General features: G+C 42.0%; 1 protein-coding gene and 2 non-coding genes across 3 annotated transcripts in view; 1 reads left to right on the forward strand and 2 right to left on the reverse strand.

Moving 5' to 3' along the window:
- Window positions 1-219: 219 nt before the first annotated feature.
- Window positions 220-16445, forward strand: part of lrp13 (low-density lipoprotein receptor related-protein 13) — a 44874-nt gene continuing 28648 nt past the window's right edge. Inside the window, exons 1-3 of the mRNA XM_034169611.1 lie at window positions 220-323; window positions 443-505; window positions 15221-15300. Of these exons, the coding sequence (XP_034025502.1) occupies window positions 220-323; window positions 443-505; window positions 15221-15300 (247 nt within the window). The remainder of the gene's footprint in view (window positions 324-442; window positions 506-15220; window positions 15301-16445) is intronic.
- On the reverse strand, window positions 336-407 carry trnac-gca. The gene has a single exon. It is a non-coding gene; the product is annotated as a tRNA-Cys (tRNA).
- trnac-gca lies at window positions 9066-9137 on the reverse strand. The gene has a single exon. It is a non-coding gene; the product is annotated as a tRNA-Cys (tRNA).

Raw genomic sequence — 16445 nt, forward strand, 5'->3', positions numbered from 1 at the left:
CTTTTTATATTTTCTTTAACATCCGATTTGCTTCTCCATCATCACGTCCAAACAAAATCAAGACCAGTAACGGCATAATCCAATCTATAACCTCACCACTAGATGGCACTAAATCCCACCCATTGTCATTTTAAATCGTTGGTATGTAAACATTTTCAATATTTACCATTTAATTCTGTTTTAAGAGGTAAAGCTCACCACGAGAGGAACAGAAGGATGATGTCTGACTTGGAGTCTCTGGAGAAGCAGGAGGTCAGTCAGAAAACAGAACATGAGGGCGTCCTCCACAGGCTGCAGATGGAAAGAAACCTGGAAAAACAGAGGTAAGTTAAACAATGGGGCATCCGGATTTGAACCAGAGCCCTCTTGATCTGCAGTCAAATGCTCTACCACTGAGCTATACCCCCTCTGACCATGGGTGATGTCACTGTTGACCTTTCAGTCAGGAGCTGACCTCAGCACACGAGGTGCTGCTCACTTATGGCAGCACTACAAAAAAGAAGCAGTATGCAGAAACTTAATGTGGCGTCTAATGAGGGCGGGAGGCTGCTGCTTAAAGTGCCACGATGGAGCAGAGCAAGCAAAACGTTTGTTAGTGTCGGCGTCCCCGCCTGTCCTGCAGTGCTCAGGAATCTGATGTATGTGGAGACGATCTGAGTCACCCGACATCAGTGTGGTCAGGTTCACCTCCACACCATGGAACCACTGGCCTTTTAATCAAGATGTAAATATCTGAACATCTTGCTGTTGTGGATTTCTGACTGTTTTTGTTGTCTTTATTTATTTATGGTATTTATCTGTTCATATTGTGCTGTAAACCGTGTTATGTGTCTCGAATGAAGTATTGAGCTGAAGAAAATCTGCAACATCATCAGAGCAAATCTGCTCCAGAGAAGCTGTGAAGTATTTAAGCTGCCTAAAACATTTCCAGATTGGTATCTTTTACATCTTTTGATATATTTGATCTAAGTTGACTTGAACTTTGTCCATGACCTTTCACCTTATAGAAAGCGGGGCACTATAAAATGCTGAACACACCGCTGGACAGTTTTTGTTTTGTTTGAGTGCTTCAGCTCAATTTAAGTCAAAGATATGACCAAAGAAATTCAAATTTTGACACTTTTGAAGGTCACCATCTGAGATACATCAAGAGACGATGGAGGTCGTGCAGTTGACATCACCAGTTTCATAACCTTCGTCTGTCCTCGATATCAGGTGTCCCTGTTGCCAGTTCTTAGTAAATACGTAAACAATGTGTTGAAAAATCCAGGTATTATCCAGGTAAAAAATAAAATAAAATAAATAAATCCAGGTATTATATCATTCCCACTGCATGTCTGGCTATCAGGAACAAAAATCTGCAAGAGGAGAATACAGAATATTTACAGATGAAGCTTTCAAATGGTGGTACAAGCACCAAATTCAGCACAAATACAACTTAGACATTATTGGCTTCGGGCACGAGAGGGCACTGCCGCATTGCAGAACCAACTGGGAGTGACAGCTGTCACTCATCACCCCTGCCAGCTGTCACTCTTCAGCCATCACCACAAAAGCCGGGCAGCATCTCCACCTCACTGCCGAGATATCGCCTGTAAATCGAGGTAATATTCCTCAGCTATATACTGTGCCATATTGCACTTAACAGTTTGTTTATCCATTACAGAAGGACCTAATTACTTGTGTCAGCTGGAGGCTGAACCAGTCGTTGACGGCAGGGTGACGGATTTCACCCTTCACAACTCATAAGACAAGTAACTGGTCGGGTTTAGTGGACAGACTGTGTTCATTATTGCGGAGGTGGAGGTGTTGTTTCCCACCTGCATGAACTGGACTATTCCGAGGAGTTACTGAGTGTTTCCACTCACCTCTTTTTCTGTTTTGTTTCCTGCCAGCAGTACCAGATCCGACAGCTGGAGACGGTGGCCACCTGGGGAGATCAGGACTTGGCGTCTCCTGTGTGTTTCCAGATCCGGTGGCAGTGGAAACCGTGTGGGGCCCGGCTCTTCTCTGGACGGGGCTCTCCTATCCTCGAGACTACCCACACGCCACCTTCGTGTAATTGACTGTAATCTAAATTCTGTTTCTGTCTGTATTCCGTTGTGCACATTTACAACAGTAAATTGTTATTCTTTGGCTCATCCATTGTCCGGTTCATTTACGCCCCCTGTTGTGGGTCCATGTCCCTACACTTTCCCAACATAAGCTTCACTAAAAGACCCAGAATTTAGATAAAGTTGAGACTGTGGCCCACTCTGTTTCCTAATAAAATGAATTATAAGCGTAAAAAGCATAGTAACATACTATGCCAGTATGCTAGCCATATGAATGGGAAAATAAGTGCATCTTAAGTCTGGAGTTGAAAGTCTCTACGGAATCTGAATAGCCCCCATGAGGGGGGTATTGTGTAGATTTGTCTACAAGTACCAGATTTGGCCCAGATGTAGACCAGAACATACCTCTTTCATTTTCAGAGGGCACCAATCCAGGCACTCACTGGGGGCTGCATTTGGGGCTAATCCAAGATGGCCACTGACCGACATGGAGGTACTGCTGGCCCACCACCACAAGATGGCACCCTGCTTGAAGTGCGGGCTTCAAGCACGAGAGGGCGTCGGAGCGACCGGGAGTGACACCTGTCACTCATCATCCGTACCAGCTGTCACTCATCCACTACTCATCATCACCACCATAAAGGCCGGACTGCAACTCCACCTCCCCGCCGAGGAATCAGCTACCATTCAGGTAACATTCTCTGCTGTCCATAACACTGACTAATAGTCTGAACTTCTTTGCAGCCGTTTTCCTGTGGGTGTTGCCTTATCTGTGGGATTGGCGTTTGGTGTGATCAGCGACGGCTTCGCTTCACACCCCAACCAGATAAGTGGTTAGACAGGAGCTGCACGAGTGTGTGATTGGAGGTGGAGGTTTTCCCTCCTAACTGTATACAGACTGTGGGATTACTGAGTGTGCGAACTCACACTCATCAGGACTGTCTCTGTTCTCTGCCAGCAGTACCGGGTCTGACTGCTGAAGACAGCGGCCACCTGGGGCGCAGGGCTTGGCGGCTCCGGTGTTCTTCAGCTCCGTTGGTGGTGGAAGCTGTGTGGGATCCGGCTCTTCTCTCGCCAGGCGTCTTCTATCGTCGAGCCTGCCCACACGTCACTTTGTGTATAATTGACAGTCCACCATATTGTTATTGTCTGTACGTCGTTGTGCGATTCACAACATTAAATTGTTACTTTTGGCTTATCCATTGTCCGTTCATTAACGCCCCCTGTTGTGGGTCCGTGTCACGACACTTTCACAACAGTAGGATCATGAATGAATGCTGTGTTTATAGGTTTTTGACATTAAGGATTCCAAATGTGACCTCTATTTTTGATTCACAGTCAGGAAGGCAAGGCCGAAAACCAACACTGAATGCCCGTGACCTTCGATCCCTCAGGCGGCACTGCATTAAAAACCGCCATCATTGTGTAAAGCATCTTACTGCGTGGGCTCAAGAACACTTCAAAAATCCATTGTCAATTAACACAGTTCGTCGTTACATCTACAAGTGCAAGTTAAAACTCTACCATGCAAGAACCATCATTTCAGTCTTATCAGAGTTTAAAAGTAGGAAGTTGCTAGACATCCAGCTTCTCACTGATGCAAGGCAATCTTCTAAGGATTTTATGTGGATGAGGTTACTAGCAGTTATCAATCAATCAATCAATTTTTTTTTTATATAGCGCCAAATCACAACAAACAGTTGCCCCAAGGCGCTTTATATTGTAAGGCAAAGCCATACAATAATTATGTAAAACCCCAACGGTCAAAACGACCCCCTGTGAGCAAGCACTTGGCTACAGTGGGAAGGAAAAACTCCCTTTTAACAGGAAGAAACCTCCAGCAGAACCAGGCTCAGGGAGGGGCAGTCTTCTGCTGGGACTGGTTGGGGCTGAGGGAGAGAACCAGGAAAAAGACATGCTGTGAAGGGGAGCAGAGATCGATCACTAATGATTAAATGCAGAGTGGTGCATACAGAGCAAAAAGAGAAAGAAACAGTGCATCATGGGAACCCTCCAGCAGTCTAAGTCTATAGCAGCATAACTAAGGGATAGTTCAGGGTCACCTGATCCAGCCCTAACTATAAGCTTTAGCAAAAAGGAAAGTTTTAAGCCTAATCTTAAAAGTAGAGAGGGTGTCTGTCTCCCTGATCTGAATTGGGAGCTGGTTCCACAGGAGAGGAGCCTGAAAGCTGAAGGCTCTGCCTCCCATTCTACTCTTACAAACCCTAGGAACTACAAGTAAGCCTGCAGTCTGAGAGCGAAGCGCTCTATTGGGGTGATATGGTACTATGAGGTCCCTAAGATAAGATGGGACCTGATTATTCAAAACCTTATAAGTAAGAAGAAGAATTTTAAATTCTATTCTAGAATTAACAGGAAGCCAATGAAGAGAGGCCAATATGGGTGAGATATGCTCTCTCCTTCTAGTCCCCGTCAGTACTCTAGCTGCAGCATTTTGAATTAACTGAAGGCTTTTCAGGGAACTTTTAGGACAACCTGATAATAATGAATTACAATAGTCCAGCCTAGAGGAAATAAATGCATAAATTAGTTTTTCAGCATCACTCTGAGACAAGACCTTTCTGATTTTAGAGATATTGCGTAAATGCAAAAAAGCAGTCCTACATATTTGTTTAATATGCACTTTGAATGACATATCCTGATCAAAAATGACTCCAAGATTTCTCACAGTATTACTAGAGGTCAGGGTAATGCCATCCAGAGTAAGGATCTGGTTAGACACCATGTTTCTAAGATTTGTGGGGCCAAGTACAATAACTTCAGTTTTATCTGAGTTTAAAAGCAGGAAATTAGAGGTCATCCATGTCTTTATGTCTGTAAGACAATCCTGCAGTTTAGCTAATTGGTGTGTGTCCTCTGGCTTCATGGATAGATAAAGCTGGGTATCATCTGCGTAACAATGAAAATTTAAGCAATACCGTCTAATAATACTGCCTAAGGGAAGCATGTATAAAGTGAATAAAATTGGTCCTAGCACAGAACCTTGTGGAACTCCATAATGAACCTTAGTCTGTGAAGAAGATTCCCCATTTACATGAACAAATTGTAATCTATTAGACAAATATGATTCAAACCACCGCAGCGCAGTGCCTTTAATACCTATGGCATGCTCTAATCTCTGTAATAAAATTTTATGGTCAACAGTATCAAAAGCAGCACTGAGGTCTAACAGAACAAGCACAGAGATGAGTCCACTGTCTGAGGCCATAAGATCATTTGTAACCTTCACTAATGCTGTTTCTGTACTATGATGAATTCTAAAACCTGACTGAAACTCTTCAAATAGACCATTCCTCTGCAGATGATCAGTTAGCTGTTTTACAACTACCCTTTCAAGAATTTTTGAGAGAAAAGGAAGGTTGGAGATTGGCCTATAATTAGCTAAGATAGCTGGGTCAAGTGATGGCTTTTTAAGTAATGGTTTAATTGCTGCCACCTTAAAAGCCTGTGGATACATAGCCAACTAATAAAGATAGATTGATCATATTTAAGATCGAAGCATTAAATAATGGTAGGGCTTCCTTGAGCAGCCTGGTAGGAATGGGGTCTAATAGACATGTTGATGGTTTGGATGAAGTAACTAATGAAAATAACTCAGACAGAACAATCTGAGAGAAAGAGTCTAACCAAATACCGGCATCACTGAAAGCAGCCAAAGATAACGATACGTCTTTGGGATGGTTATGAGTAATTTTTTCTCTAATAGTTAAAATTTTGTTAGCAAAGAAAGTCATGAAGTCATTACTAGTTAAAGTTAATGGAATACTCAGCTCAATAGAGCTCTGACTCTTTGTCAGCCTGGCTACAGTGCTGAAAAGAAACCTGGGGTTGTTCTTATTTTCTTCAATTAGTGATGAGTAGAAAGATGTCCTAGCTTTACGGAGGGCTTTCTTATAGAGCAACAGACTCTTTTTCCAGGCTAAATGAAGATCTTCTAAATTAGTGAGATGCCATTTCCTCTCCAACTTACGGGTTATCTGCTTTAAGCTGCGAGTTTGTGAGTTATACCACGGAGTCAGGCACTTCTGATTTAAAGCTCTCTTTTTCAGAGGAGCTACAGCATCCAAAGTTGTCTTCAATGAGGATGTAAAACTATTGACGAGATACTCTATCTCACTTACAGAGTTTAGGTAGCTACTCTGCACTGTGTTGGTATATGGCATTAGAGAACATAAAGAAGGAATCATAGTTACAAACCTAGTTACAGCGCTTTCTGAAAGACTTCTAGTGTAATGAAACTTATTCCCCACTGCTGGGTAGTCCATCAGAGTAAATGTTATTAAGAAATGATCAGACAGAAGGGAGTTTTCAGGGAATACTGTTAAGTCTTCTATTTCCATACCATAAGTCAGAACAAGATCTAAGATATGATTAAAGTGGTGGGTGGACTCATTTACATTTTGAGCAAAGCCAATAGAGTCTAATAATAGATTAAATGCAGTGTTGAGGCTGTCATTCTCAGCATCTGTGTGGATGTTAAAATCGCCCACTATAATTATCTTATCTGAGCTAAGCACTAAGTCAGACAAAAGGTCTGAAAATTCACAGAGAAACTCACAGTAACGACCAGGTGGACGATAGATAATAACAAATAACTGGTTTTTGGGACTTCCAATTTGGATGGACAAGACTAAGAGACAAGCTTTCAAATGAATTAAAGCTCTGTCTGGGTTTTTGATTAATTAATAAGCTGGAATGGAAGATTGCTGCTAATCCTCCGCCCCGGCCCGTGCTACGAGCATTCTGACAGTTAGTGTGACTCGGGGGTGTTGACTCATTTAAACTAACATATTCATCCTGCTGTAACCAGGTTTCTGTTAGGCAGAATAAATCAATATGTTGATCAATTATATCATTTACCAACAGGGACTTAGAGAGAGACCTAATGTTTAATAGACCACATTTAACTGTTTTAGTCTGTGGTGCAGTTGAAGGTGCTATATTTTTTCTTTTTGAATTTTTATGCTTAAATAGAAAAGAAAATTGGCCAGATTTCTAGAAATGAGAGCTGCTCCATCCAAAGTGGGATGGATGCCGTCTCTCCTAACAAGACCAGGTTTTCCCCAGAAGCTTTGCCAATTATCTATGAAGCCCACCTCATTTTTTGGACACCACTCAGACAGCCAGCAATTCAAGGAGAACAGGCGGCTAAACATGTCACTCCCGGTCCGATTGGGGAGGGGCCCAGAGAAAACTACAGAGTCCGACATTGTTTTTGCAAAGTTACACACCGATTCAATGTTAATTTTAGTGACCTCCGATTGGCGTAACCGGGTGTCATTACTGTCGACATGAATTACAGTCTTACCAAATTTACGCTTAGCCTTAGCCAGCAGTTTCAAATTTCCTTCAATGTCGCCTGCTCTGGCCCCCGGAAGACAATTGACTATGGTTGCTGGTGTCGCTAACTTCACATTTCTCAAAACAGAGTCGCCAATAACCAGAGTTTGATCCTCGGCGGGTGTGTCGCCGAGTGGGGAAAAACGGTTAGAAATGTGAACGGGTTGGCGGTGTACACGGGGCTTCTGTTTAGAACTACGCTTCCTCCTCACAGTCACCCAGTCGGCCTGCTTTCCCGGCTGCTCGGGATCTGCCAGAGGGAAACTAACGGCGGCTAAGCTACCTTGGTCCGCACCGACTACAGGGGCCTGGCTAGCTGTAGAATATTCCACGGTGCGGAGCCGAGTCTCCAATTCGCCCAGCCTGGCCTCCAAAGCTACGAATAAGCTACACTTATTACAAGTACCATTACTGCTAAAGGAGGCCGAGGAATAACTAAACATTTCACACCCAGACCAGAAAAGTGCAGGAGAGACAGGAGAAGCTGCCATGCTAAATCGGCTAAGAGCTAGTAGCTGCGCTAAGCTAGCGGATTCCTAAAAACACGCAAAGTGAATAATGTGTAAATAATTTAGAGGTGATTCAGCAGAGGGAGTGCTTTAGTTAAGGCACGTTAAGATTACACTGGGGAAACAAATCGTTATCTAGATAACTAGATCAATCTAACTGCGCAGATTAAACAGCTAACAGATACAGCAAAACACCGCTGTGCTCCGGAACAGGAAGTGATACAATACCGCAGTGAGAGCCAACCACCAGTAGAGGCAAGCAAGAGCCATGTTTAACTGAGTATCATCAGCATAGCAATGAAAGATAATCCCAAAACGCCACAATATGTGCCCAAAGGGTGCTATATAAAGGGAGAAAAGCAGGGGGTCTAAGACGGACCCCTGTGGAACCCCAAATTTCATGTCACTAAGGTTAGAGGTAGTGTTACTGTACAAAACACAGAACGATTGGTCAGGTATGACGTCAGCCACGCAAGGGCACTCCCAGTAACCCCAAAATGATTCTCCAGCCTATCGAGTAGAATATGATGATCTGTGCTATCAAACGCAGCACTGAGATCTAACAGCACCAGAACCGTAGTGGTGTCCAAATCTACTGCAAGCAGAAGATCATTCACTTTAGTGAGAGCCGTCTCTGTGGAATGATATTTTCTAAAAGCAGACTGCAGTGGCTCAAAGAGATTATTCTTAGCAAGATAGTCCACGAGCTGTGGTGAAACCACCTTTTCCAGAATTTAAGAGAGATTAAAACTCACCTCAGCATGTCATCTCATGACCTGTAAAAACAAATCATTCACACTGTTGGCTTTTTAATATTTCCTTTACTCCTCCATCATCACGTTCAAACAAAATCCTGAGTCACAACAGCACAATGCAATATACAACCTCACCATTAGATGGCACTAAATCCCACATATTGTGGCTTTAAATCATTGGTAAACATCTTCAAAATTTAGCACCTTGTTCTGCTTTAAGAGGCAAAGCTGACTGACCACAAAGATCGTCACGAGAGGAACAGAAGGATGATGTCTGACTTGGAGTCTCTGGAGAAGCAGGAGGTCAGTCAGAAAACAGAATATGACGGCGCCCTCCACAGGCTGCAGATGGAAAGAAACCTGGAAAAACAGACATAAGTTAAGCAAGGGGGCATCTGGATTTGAACCAGAGACCTCTTGATCTGCAGTCAAATGCTCTACCACTGAGGTATACCCCCTCTGGCCACATGTGAGGTCACTGATGACCTTTCAGCCAAGAGCTGACCTCAGCACACGAGGGTACTACAAAAAAGCAGTATGTAGAACCTTAATGTGATATCTAATGTGTCCCTTTGTCTGGCCAATCAGTAAAAGTCCTTTTCTCCTTCCTTACTATTCAGCAGCTCGCTATATGCCTTTTCCTTCACTTTTGCCACTTCTCTTTTCACTTTACACCACATCTTCTTGTACTCCTTGTTGTGTGTTGGGGGGGGGCGTGGCTGGATGTTTTGGTGTTCTTTTCTTTTCTTTGCTCTCCAGGTGGCATGAGGGCTGATTTGTCTGTGAAGAAGGTGCTGGCTGAAGAGTCTTCACCCTCATTAACATCATGGAAAGCACCTGTGAGTGGTGCTCACGTGCAACCTGGACGACTTGCAGCTGAAGCAGATAATTGGATGGCGTTCTGCATTTAAGTCATGTGTGATTCAAGCAGAACTGCCGGGAACTCGACCTTGTGACGTTCGTTTGTGAGACGCTGAGGACCGCGCCTGGGTTTTGACACATCGAGCCCGTGAAGCGGGGAGGGGTGAGGACACATGCTGTCAGCACACATGAAAGGTAATTGAGTGTTTGAGTAGTTGTTGATAGTGGCTTAGTGTTTTGTTGCACAGTATACTGGAATTGTAAAGAGAATTGTGCAGTTTGCTTCTCACTGCTGTGGCGTGAAGGATAAGTGATCCTCCACTTGTTGTGAGAAGCTGCTCATTTGCATAAAGTAAAAAAAAGGACACTGACCTGAGTGTGTTGCTGATAGCGTGTGTTTATTGGAAGATATAGTTGTATCTGTTGCCTTACCTCACCTTCTCTTTGCTTCACAGAGAATCAGTTTGTCGTGTCCACCTGGGGGGTGTTTGGCGGTGGTAGGAAGTCCAGGAGCGCCGGCTTTAATCCTTGCGGGCGCTGGAGAGCGAGCCACGAATCACTCCACCAGAGGGACGTTGTTTTTATGTTTTTACACTTTTAAGCACAGGTGAATAATAAATAGTTTCTGTTTGGAACCGCTCTCTGGTTATTTTTAGCGCTGGGTCCTGTCTGACGCAGGTCCGCTCCTCAACCCGCGTCGACACATAACACTCCTGTCTACTTTCTTCATCTCTCTATCGCAGTTCTTTTTCACCAACTTCTTTCTCCTTATGCTTTCCTGAACTTCTTCATTCCACCACCAAGTCTCACCCACCCAGTACCTTCCTAGCTGTCTCCCTCACCACATCTGCAGTACTTTTCCAGTTGTTCAAAACTGCTTCCCCTTCATCCACTGCCTGTTTCACCTGCTCACTGAATTTCACACAGTGTTCGTCCTTCCCTGTGACCCAATCCTGGATAAGCAGTTGAAGATGAGTTCAGTGAGTGAGTCTTCCTCCTTCAGCTTCCACCATCAGATCCTTTGTTGAGCTTTGACGCGCTTCCTTTTCTTCACCTCTAAATCACCACCGTGTGCTAGTCTAACTACACTCTCTCGTGCCACCACCTTACAGTCTCCAATTTCTTTTAGTTTGCATCTCCTACAAAGAATGTGGTCCACCTATGTGCACCTTCCTCCACTCTTACATGTCAACCTGTGCTCCTCTCTTTCTTAAAGTAGGTATTCACCACAGCCATTTCCAACCCTTTGCACCATCAACTACCATCTGTCCTTCCCCATTCCTATCCTTGATACCATATCTACCCATTACTTCCTCATCACCTCTGTTCCCTTCACCAACATGCCCATTGAAGTCCACTCCTATCACCACTCTTTCATGCTTGGGTTCACTCTCCACCACCTCATCTAACTAACTCCAGAAATCTTCTTTCTCCTTTGTCTCATAACTTACCTGTGGGTCATATGCACTGATGATATTCATCATCACCCCTTCAATTTCCAACTTTACACTCAGACACTCACTTAACCTCCAACACACTCTTAACATACTCTTCCTTTAAAATGGCCCCATTGCCATTTCTCTTCCTGTCCACACCATGATACAACAACTTGAAGCCACTGCCTATGCTCCTGCTCCTTCTTCCCTTCCACTTGGTGTCTTCCACACACAGTATGTCTACCGTTCTCCTCTCCATCATATCAGCCAGCTTTCTCCCTTTACCAGTCATACTGCCAACATTCCAAGTCCCGACTGTCACTTCCACCCTTCTAGTTTTCCTCTTCTCTCGTTGTCTGACACATTCTCCTCCTCTAATCTTTGCCCAGCAGTAGCCCAATTTCCAATAAACTGTTAAAAAAAACTGTTAAGTTTAAGTTTTTTTTTTTGTTTAAAAAAATGTATATGTTAAATAGTCTATAAACAGGATCCTCCCCAGACATTTCTGCTGCTTTTCATGGTGTAAAAGCAGCAACTGCTCTTACACCATGTGTCTTTGTGTGAATTCATTCAGTCGCTCTCAAAGATGTTACTAAAGATGTTGTTGTCTTTTCTGTCCTTTTGTTTGGAATCTTGCAGTCAGATGACTTCCTGAACAGCTGACCCATCAGCATGCACTGGTGACACCACATCGCACTGCAGAACCATCTTAAGTTCTGGATCACAGCCACCCAGGCAGACAACTGGCCATTTTCCACTTCTCTTAAGAGGTGTTTCCAGTACCGGTTCTCAGGACCCAGAGTACTGCACATTTTTCCCACTCGTCCTTGATCTACTCAGACCAGCTCACTCAGTTCAACCAATCGCCAGCTGGATGAACAATGGAACACTGCTGATTTGGCTAATTTTATGCAGTTACAACAGTGAAAAATGCAAAGTGTGCAGTACTTTGGGTCCAAAAGGTCAGGGTTGGGAAACTGTGTGTGCCAGGTGACGTGGGCGTGGCCACTGTCTTCTTTTGTCACTGGGTCTTCAACACTGAGGTACCTGCTTGATGCTTTACATTCAGAGAAAAGCTCCTGGGGTACTCAGGTCTAAGCAGTTTCAGTCTTTTGTTCATGGTAATGAGTCATTCACATCATCAGGAGAGCTGTCAGGAGAGTCAAGAAAGGCAGCGTGATGTCAGCTGGCTGCTCACTTGAACAAAATAAACCAAGATGGTGGAAAGAAGTTTGAAACAGGTTGTTCAGAGGTGCACACTTGAAACATTTTGTCTAAACCTGTGTCATAACCGGGTTGCAACCACTGCAACCTCCAGTGTGACTGGACCTCAATGGTTTAATCCAGTCATACGTTTTACGGACATCAGATGACTGCCCATCATAAAGTCTCATTTATAGAAACAGACATTAAAACAGAGCAAACTGGCTAAGGTATGTGCTGCTTGAGTGCTCTTCTGGTTTTTAGATTGAATGAATTTTTGCAATAGATCCTGAATCTTCTCTGTTCTCTCCATGAATTAAGTAGAACGAAGTCATTTACACTTTTCTCTCTTTTCTTATAAATATTACATTAATGTTCTTTTATTTGCTCCACTGGAACAAAATTTTAATGTTTCTTACATTTATTTGATCAAAAATGATCCTTTATGACTTTAAGATTTTGTGACACCCTCTTTGTAGCATGAAGCTGTGATGCCCACCTCACGACCACAATGTGGGTGGGGCTTAACACGTATTATATTAATTTAAGCTCCCATGAATTCTGGATTCATTTCTGCCACAAACCTCAATGAGAGAAATCAGAAACACAGGACCATAAAATTAAAACTGTGAACACACCACAGAGGTGAAACACTTTACATTTAACAATGATTAAAAATTAAATATACAGACAAAATATTACTGCAAAATGATAATGAAGATGATGCACTGTAATGTGAATTTTTTGGGATTGTTTGTTAAATTATTTGAATCAAATGTTTTAAGGACATCAGATTAATCTGGACATCATAAAGTTGATTTATAAAACAATTTTCAGGATCAGAGGTCATAAAGTGAGTAAATATTAAAAATAAACACCTGGAAAAAAGAATACAAACATAAAAACAGAAAAAGTTCGTTGGTTATTATCAGGCTGAGGTATGTGCTCTCTGAATGCTCTGCTAGTTTTAATATTTTCATGAATTTTCTAAATATAGATATAATATATATCTATATTTATATATATAGAACAACATATAGAACAATCTATATGTACATACAGAACTATATATATATATATATATATATATATATATATATATATATATATATACAAGGTCTGTCAATAAAGTACAGGTCCTTTTTATTTTTTTAAAAAACTATATGGATTTCATTCATATGTTTTTACGTCAGACATGCTTGAACCCTCGTGCGCGTTTTTCCACGCCTGTCGGTGACGTCATCCACCTGTGAGCACTCCTTGTGGGAGGAGTCGTCCAGTCCCTCGTCGGAATTTCTTTGTCTGAGAAGTTGCTGAGAGACTGGCGCTTTGTTTGATCAAAATTTTTTCTAAACCTGTGAGGCACATCGAAGTGGACACGGTTCGAAAAATTAAGCTGGTTTTCGGTGAAAGTTTTAACGGCTGATGAGAGATTTTGAGGTGATTCTGTCGCTTTAAGGACTTCCCACGGAGTGAGACGTCGTGCAGCGCTCTCAGGCGCCGTCGTCAGCCTGTTTCAAGCTGAAAACCCTCCACATTTCAGGCTCTATTGATCCAGGACGTCGTGAGAGAACAGAGAAGTTTCAGAAGAAGTCGGTTTCAGCATTTTATCCGGATATTCCACTGTTAAAGGAGATTTTTTTAATGAGTTTAGTTAGTTAGTTTTTGAAAAACTAAAAAGGACCTATACTTTATTGACAGCCCTTGTATATATGTATGTATATATATATATATATATCATTAAACATTTGTTTAAGTAAGTGCGCATGAAGCAGGAATCGTATCCAAACCATGTAATGTCGTAGCTGCCTCTAACGCCTCCTACACCTGTTGCTAAGACTATTTACGCACACCAGTGGCTGAAAGACAGAGTGTGCACTGTGCGAGGCCATTGAACTGTCTCGTGGTAGGTGTCGGACAAATTTCAGCTGACACGTACAATCATCTAACACCGCTCGCATGGCACTTAAAAAATGTGTGGCCCCTCACACTCTTGGCACGACAACAAACTGCAGACAACCATTGTCGTGTTGGCAGTGAAATTTGTCTGAGTGCCCCACAAGTGTGGCGTTGGTGTGTACACTAAAAACTGACAGGAGGTGTGGCTATGACAGAAGAGGCCATGGAGATCTGTCATTCTGAACAGTCCAGCTGGACAGTACTGTGTTTGGATGGACATGGACTAACTGACTAACTAACTGACCACTGTGATGCACATGTCTGTTTGCTATCATCAAGTGGACAAAAATAAAAACATATCACTGTGGCGAGGGGCTGCAGCAAGCAGACCATCACCTCCTCGTAGAGCCCTGTGCACCAAAAATGGCCGTGGTTTAACACCTTTAATGTCTTATTAAGTGAAGCTCTGATTAATTGTGGAATCATTTCTACCATAACTGTCAAAGAGAGAAGTCAGAGACACAGGAGCACAAAGTTTAAACTGTTAACATACCACAGAGGTGAGACATTAACAATGTTTTAAAATAAAATATAGACATAAAATATTACTGTTAATATCAGAGTATATTTTGTGTAACCTGGGTTTGTGTCTAGGGCCCCCTAATGTTTCACTGCATTCAATGTTTTCCCCTAAAAACCAATACATCATATACATAAATACACACACACACACACACATATATATATATATATATATATAGAGAGAGAGAGAGAGCAATAGATAGATGGATGATAGATGGGTAGGTGGTATAACATATGCTGAACTAGACTTTTATGGTATAATACAATTCAAAGCAGAATACCTGTAATGAGTAAATAAATAAAATCAATACTTCAAAATGTTTGTGTTTCCATCCCCTGATTTCTCTCAAGAGAACTGGCTGTAAAAGTGATTTTGTTTATTAAAGATAATCCTTACATTCAAGTCAAGCCTGGGAGCAGGCGCTGGTGCATCCACGACAACACAGAACCCTAAGGTTCCTGAATGGCAACCACTCAGAATGACAATGGGTCAGTTTGTAAAATAGCCATCTATCCGCTGCAGCCAAGTGAAGTGTTGGTGTCTCCTTGGTCTCCTCCAGTCACTTGGGTCCTCAGTACTCGGGCACCTACGTGCTGGATTATGCACAGAGAAATGTGCTACATGGCCAAAATGTCAAAGGTAGTACTCCCTCACAATGTCAGTGATACACCTTATCTTAGTCTCCCTACGTAACCTTGTTCAGGGTGCATTGCTCAAAGACAGCAAGACTATCAAAGATGAGTGATGTAGGATTAAAGGTCAGCTGCTGGGATCAAAACTCAGAATCCCAGATCAGAATGAAAGATGAGTGATCAGGATCAGGATCAAAGGGGCAGCGATGAGGATCAAAACTCAGTGAATAAAGGAAGGAAAATGCCAAAGACCTCGTGATCAGAGGCCTGTCTGACCTTGGCTGAGGTGTGTGCTCCCTGAGTGCCCTTTTAGTTATGAGGCTGTTTAAAAAGGTTTAGAAATATTTTTAAAATGTTGAAAAATGTCCAGTCTCAAAAATAAAATATGTTTGGCCAACATATAATTCTGAAAATAAAGTAAATCATGTTCACCATTTATTGGCAGTATATATATATATATATATATATATATATATATATATATATATATATATATATATATATATATATACATACATATAAAATCTAAATCGCATTTAGTCACATTAGTTATGATTGATTTTATTTTATTTTATTTCTGGTTTTCTTGAACAAGCTCAAACTGTACTTAATGTAAATGTACAGGCTTGCTTTTAACTAGTTTTATGTTATTGCTGCTTTTAGTTTCTGCATTCTGTGTTCTTAAATTCCTCTAAAGCACATTGTGATTTTATCTTGAAGTATACTTACCTGCTGAATGTTTTAATTTGTTCTTTGTATATGTTGAGGGTTTGTTTTGCGGTTTAAACATTTGTTCAGCACTTTTGATGCTTTTAAGCTTCCTTTAACTACATTTACCATAATTATTATTAATGATATTATTATGATGATTATTATTATTGCAAAATTTGACAATATGTTCTTTAATGTTACTCCAGAATTATATTTGTTAAAGTGCAATAATAAAATAAATGTTATACAGCATATAAGAAACTATTTTTATTTATTTTATATGTTGGTGATTTTTAGAAAATAACTGGCTGAAGTTGACGGTCGCTTACGTTGACAGCTTTAGCCCCGCCCCCAGCCGCCAGGTGTTTGATGTGAGCGGCGGCTTGATAAAAGGCGGCTCGTGACCGTGGGCAGGTGTGCTCTGCGTGTAGTTATGGGGGG

Source organism: Thalassophryne amazonica, chromosome 5 (assembly GCF_902500255.1).
Source record: "Thalassophryne amazonica chromosome 5, fThaAma1.1, whole genome shotgun sequence".
In the NCBI taxonomy this organism is placed as follows: domain Eukaryota; kingdom Metazoa; phylum Chordata; class Actinopteri; order Batrachoidiformes; family Batrachoididae; genus Thalassophryne; species Thalassophryne amazonica.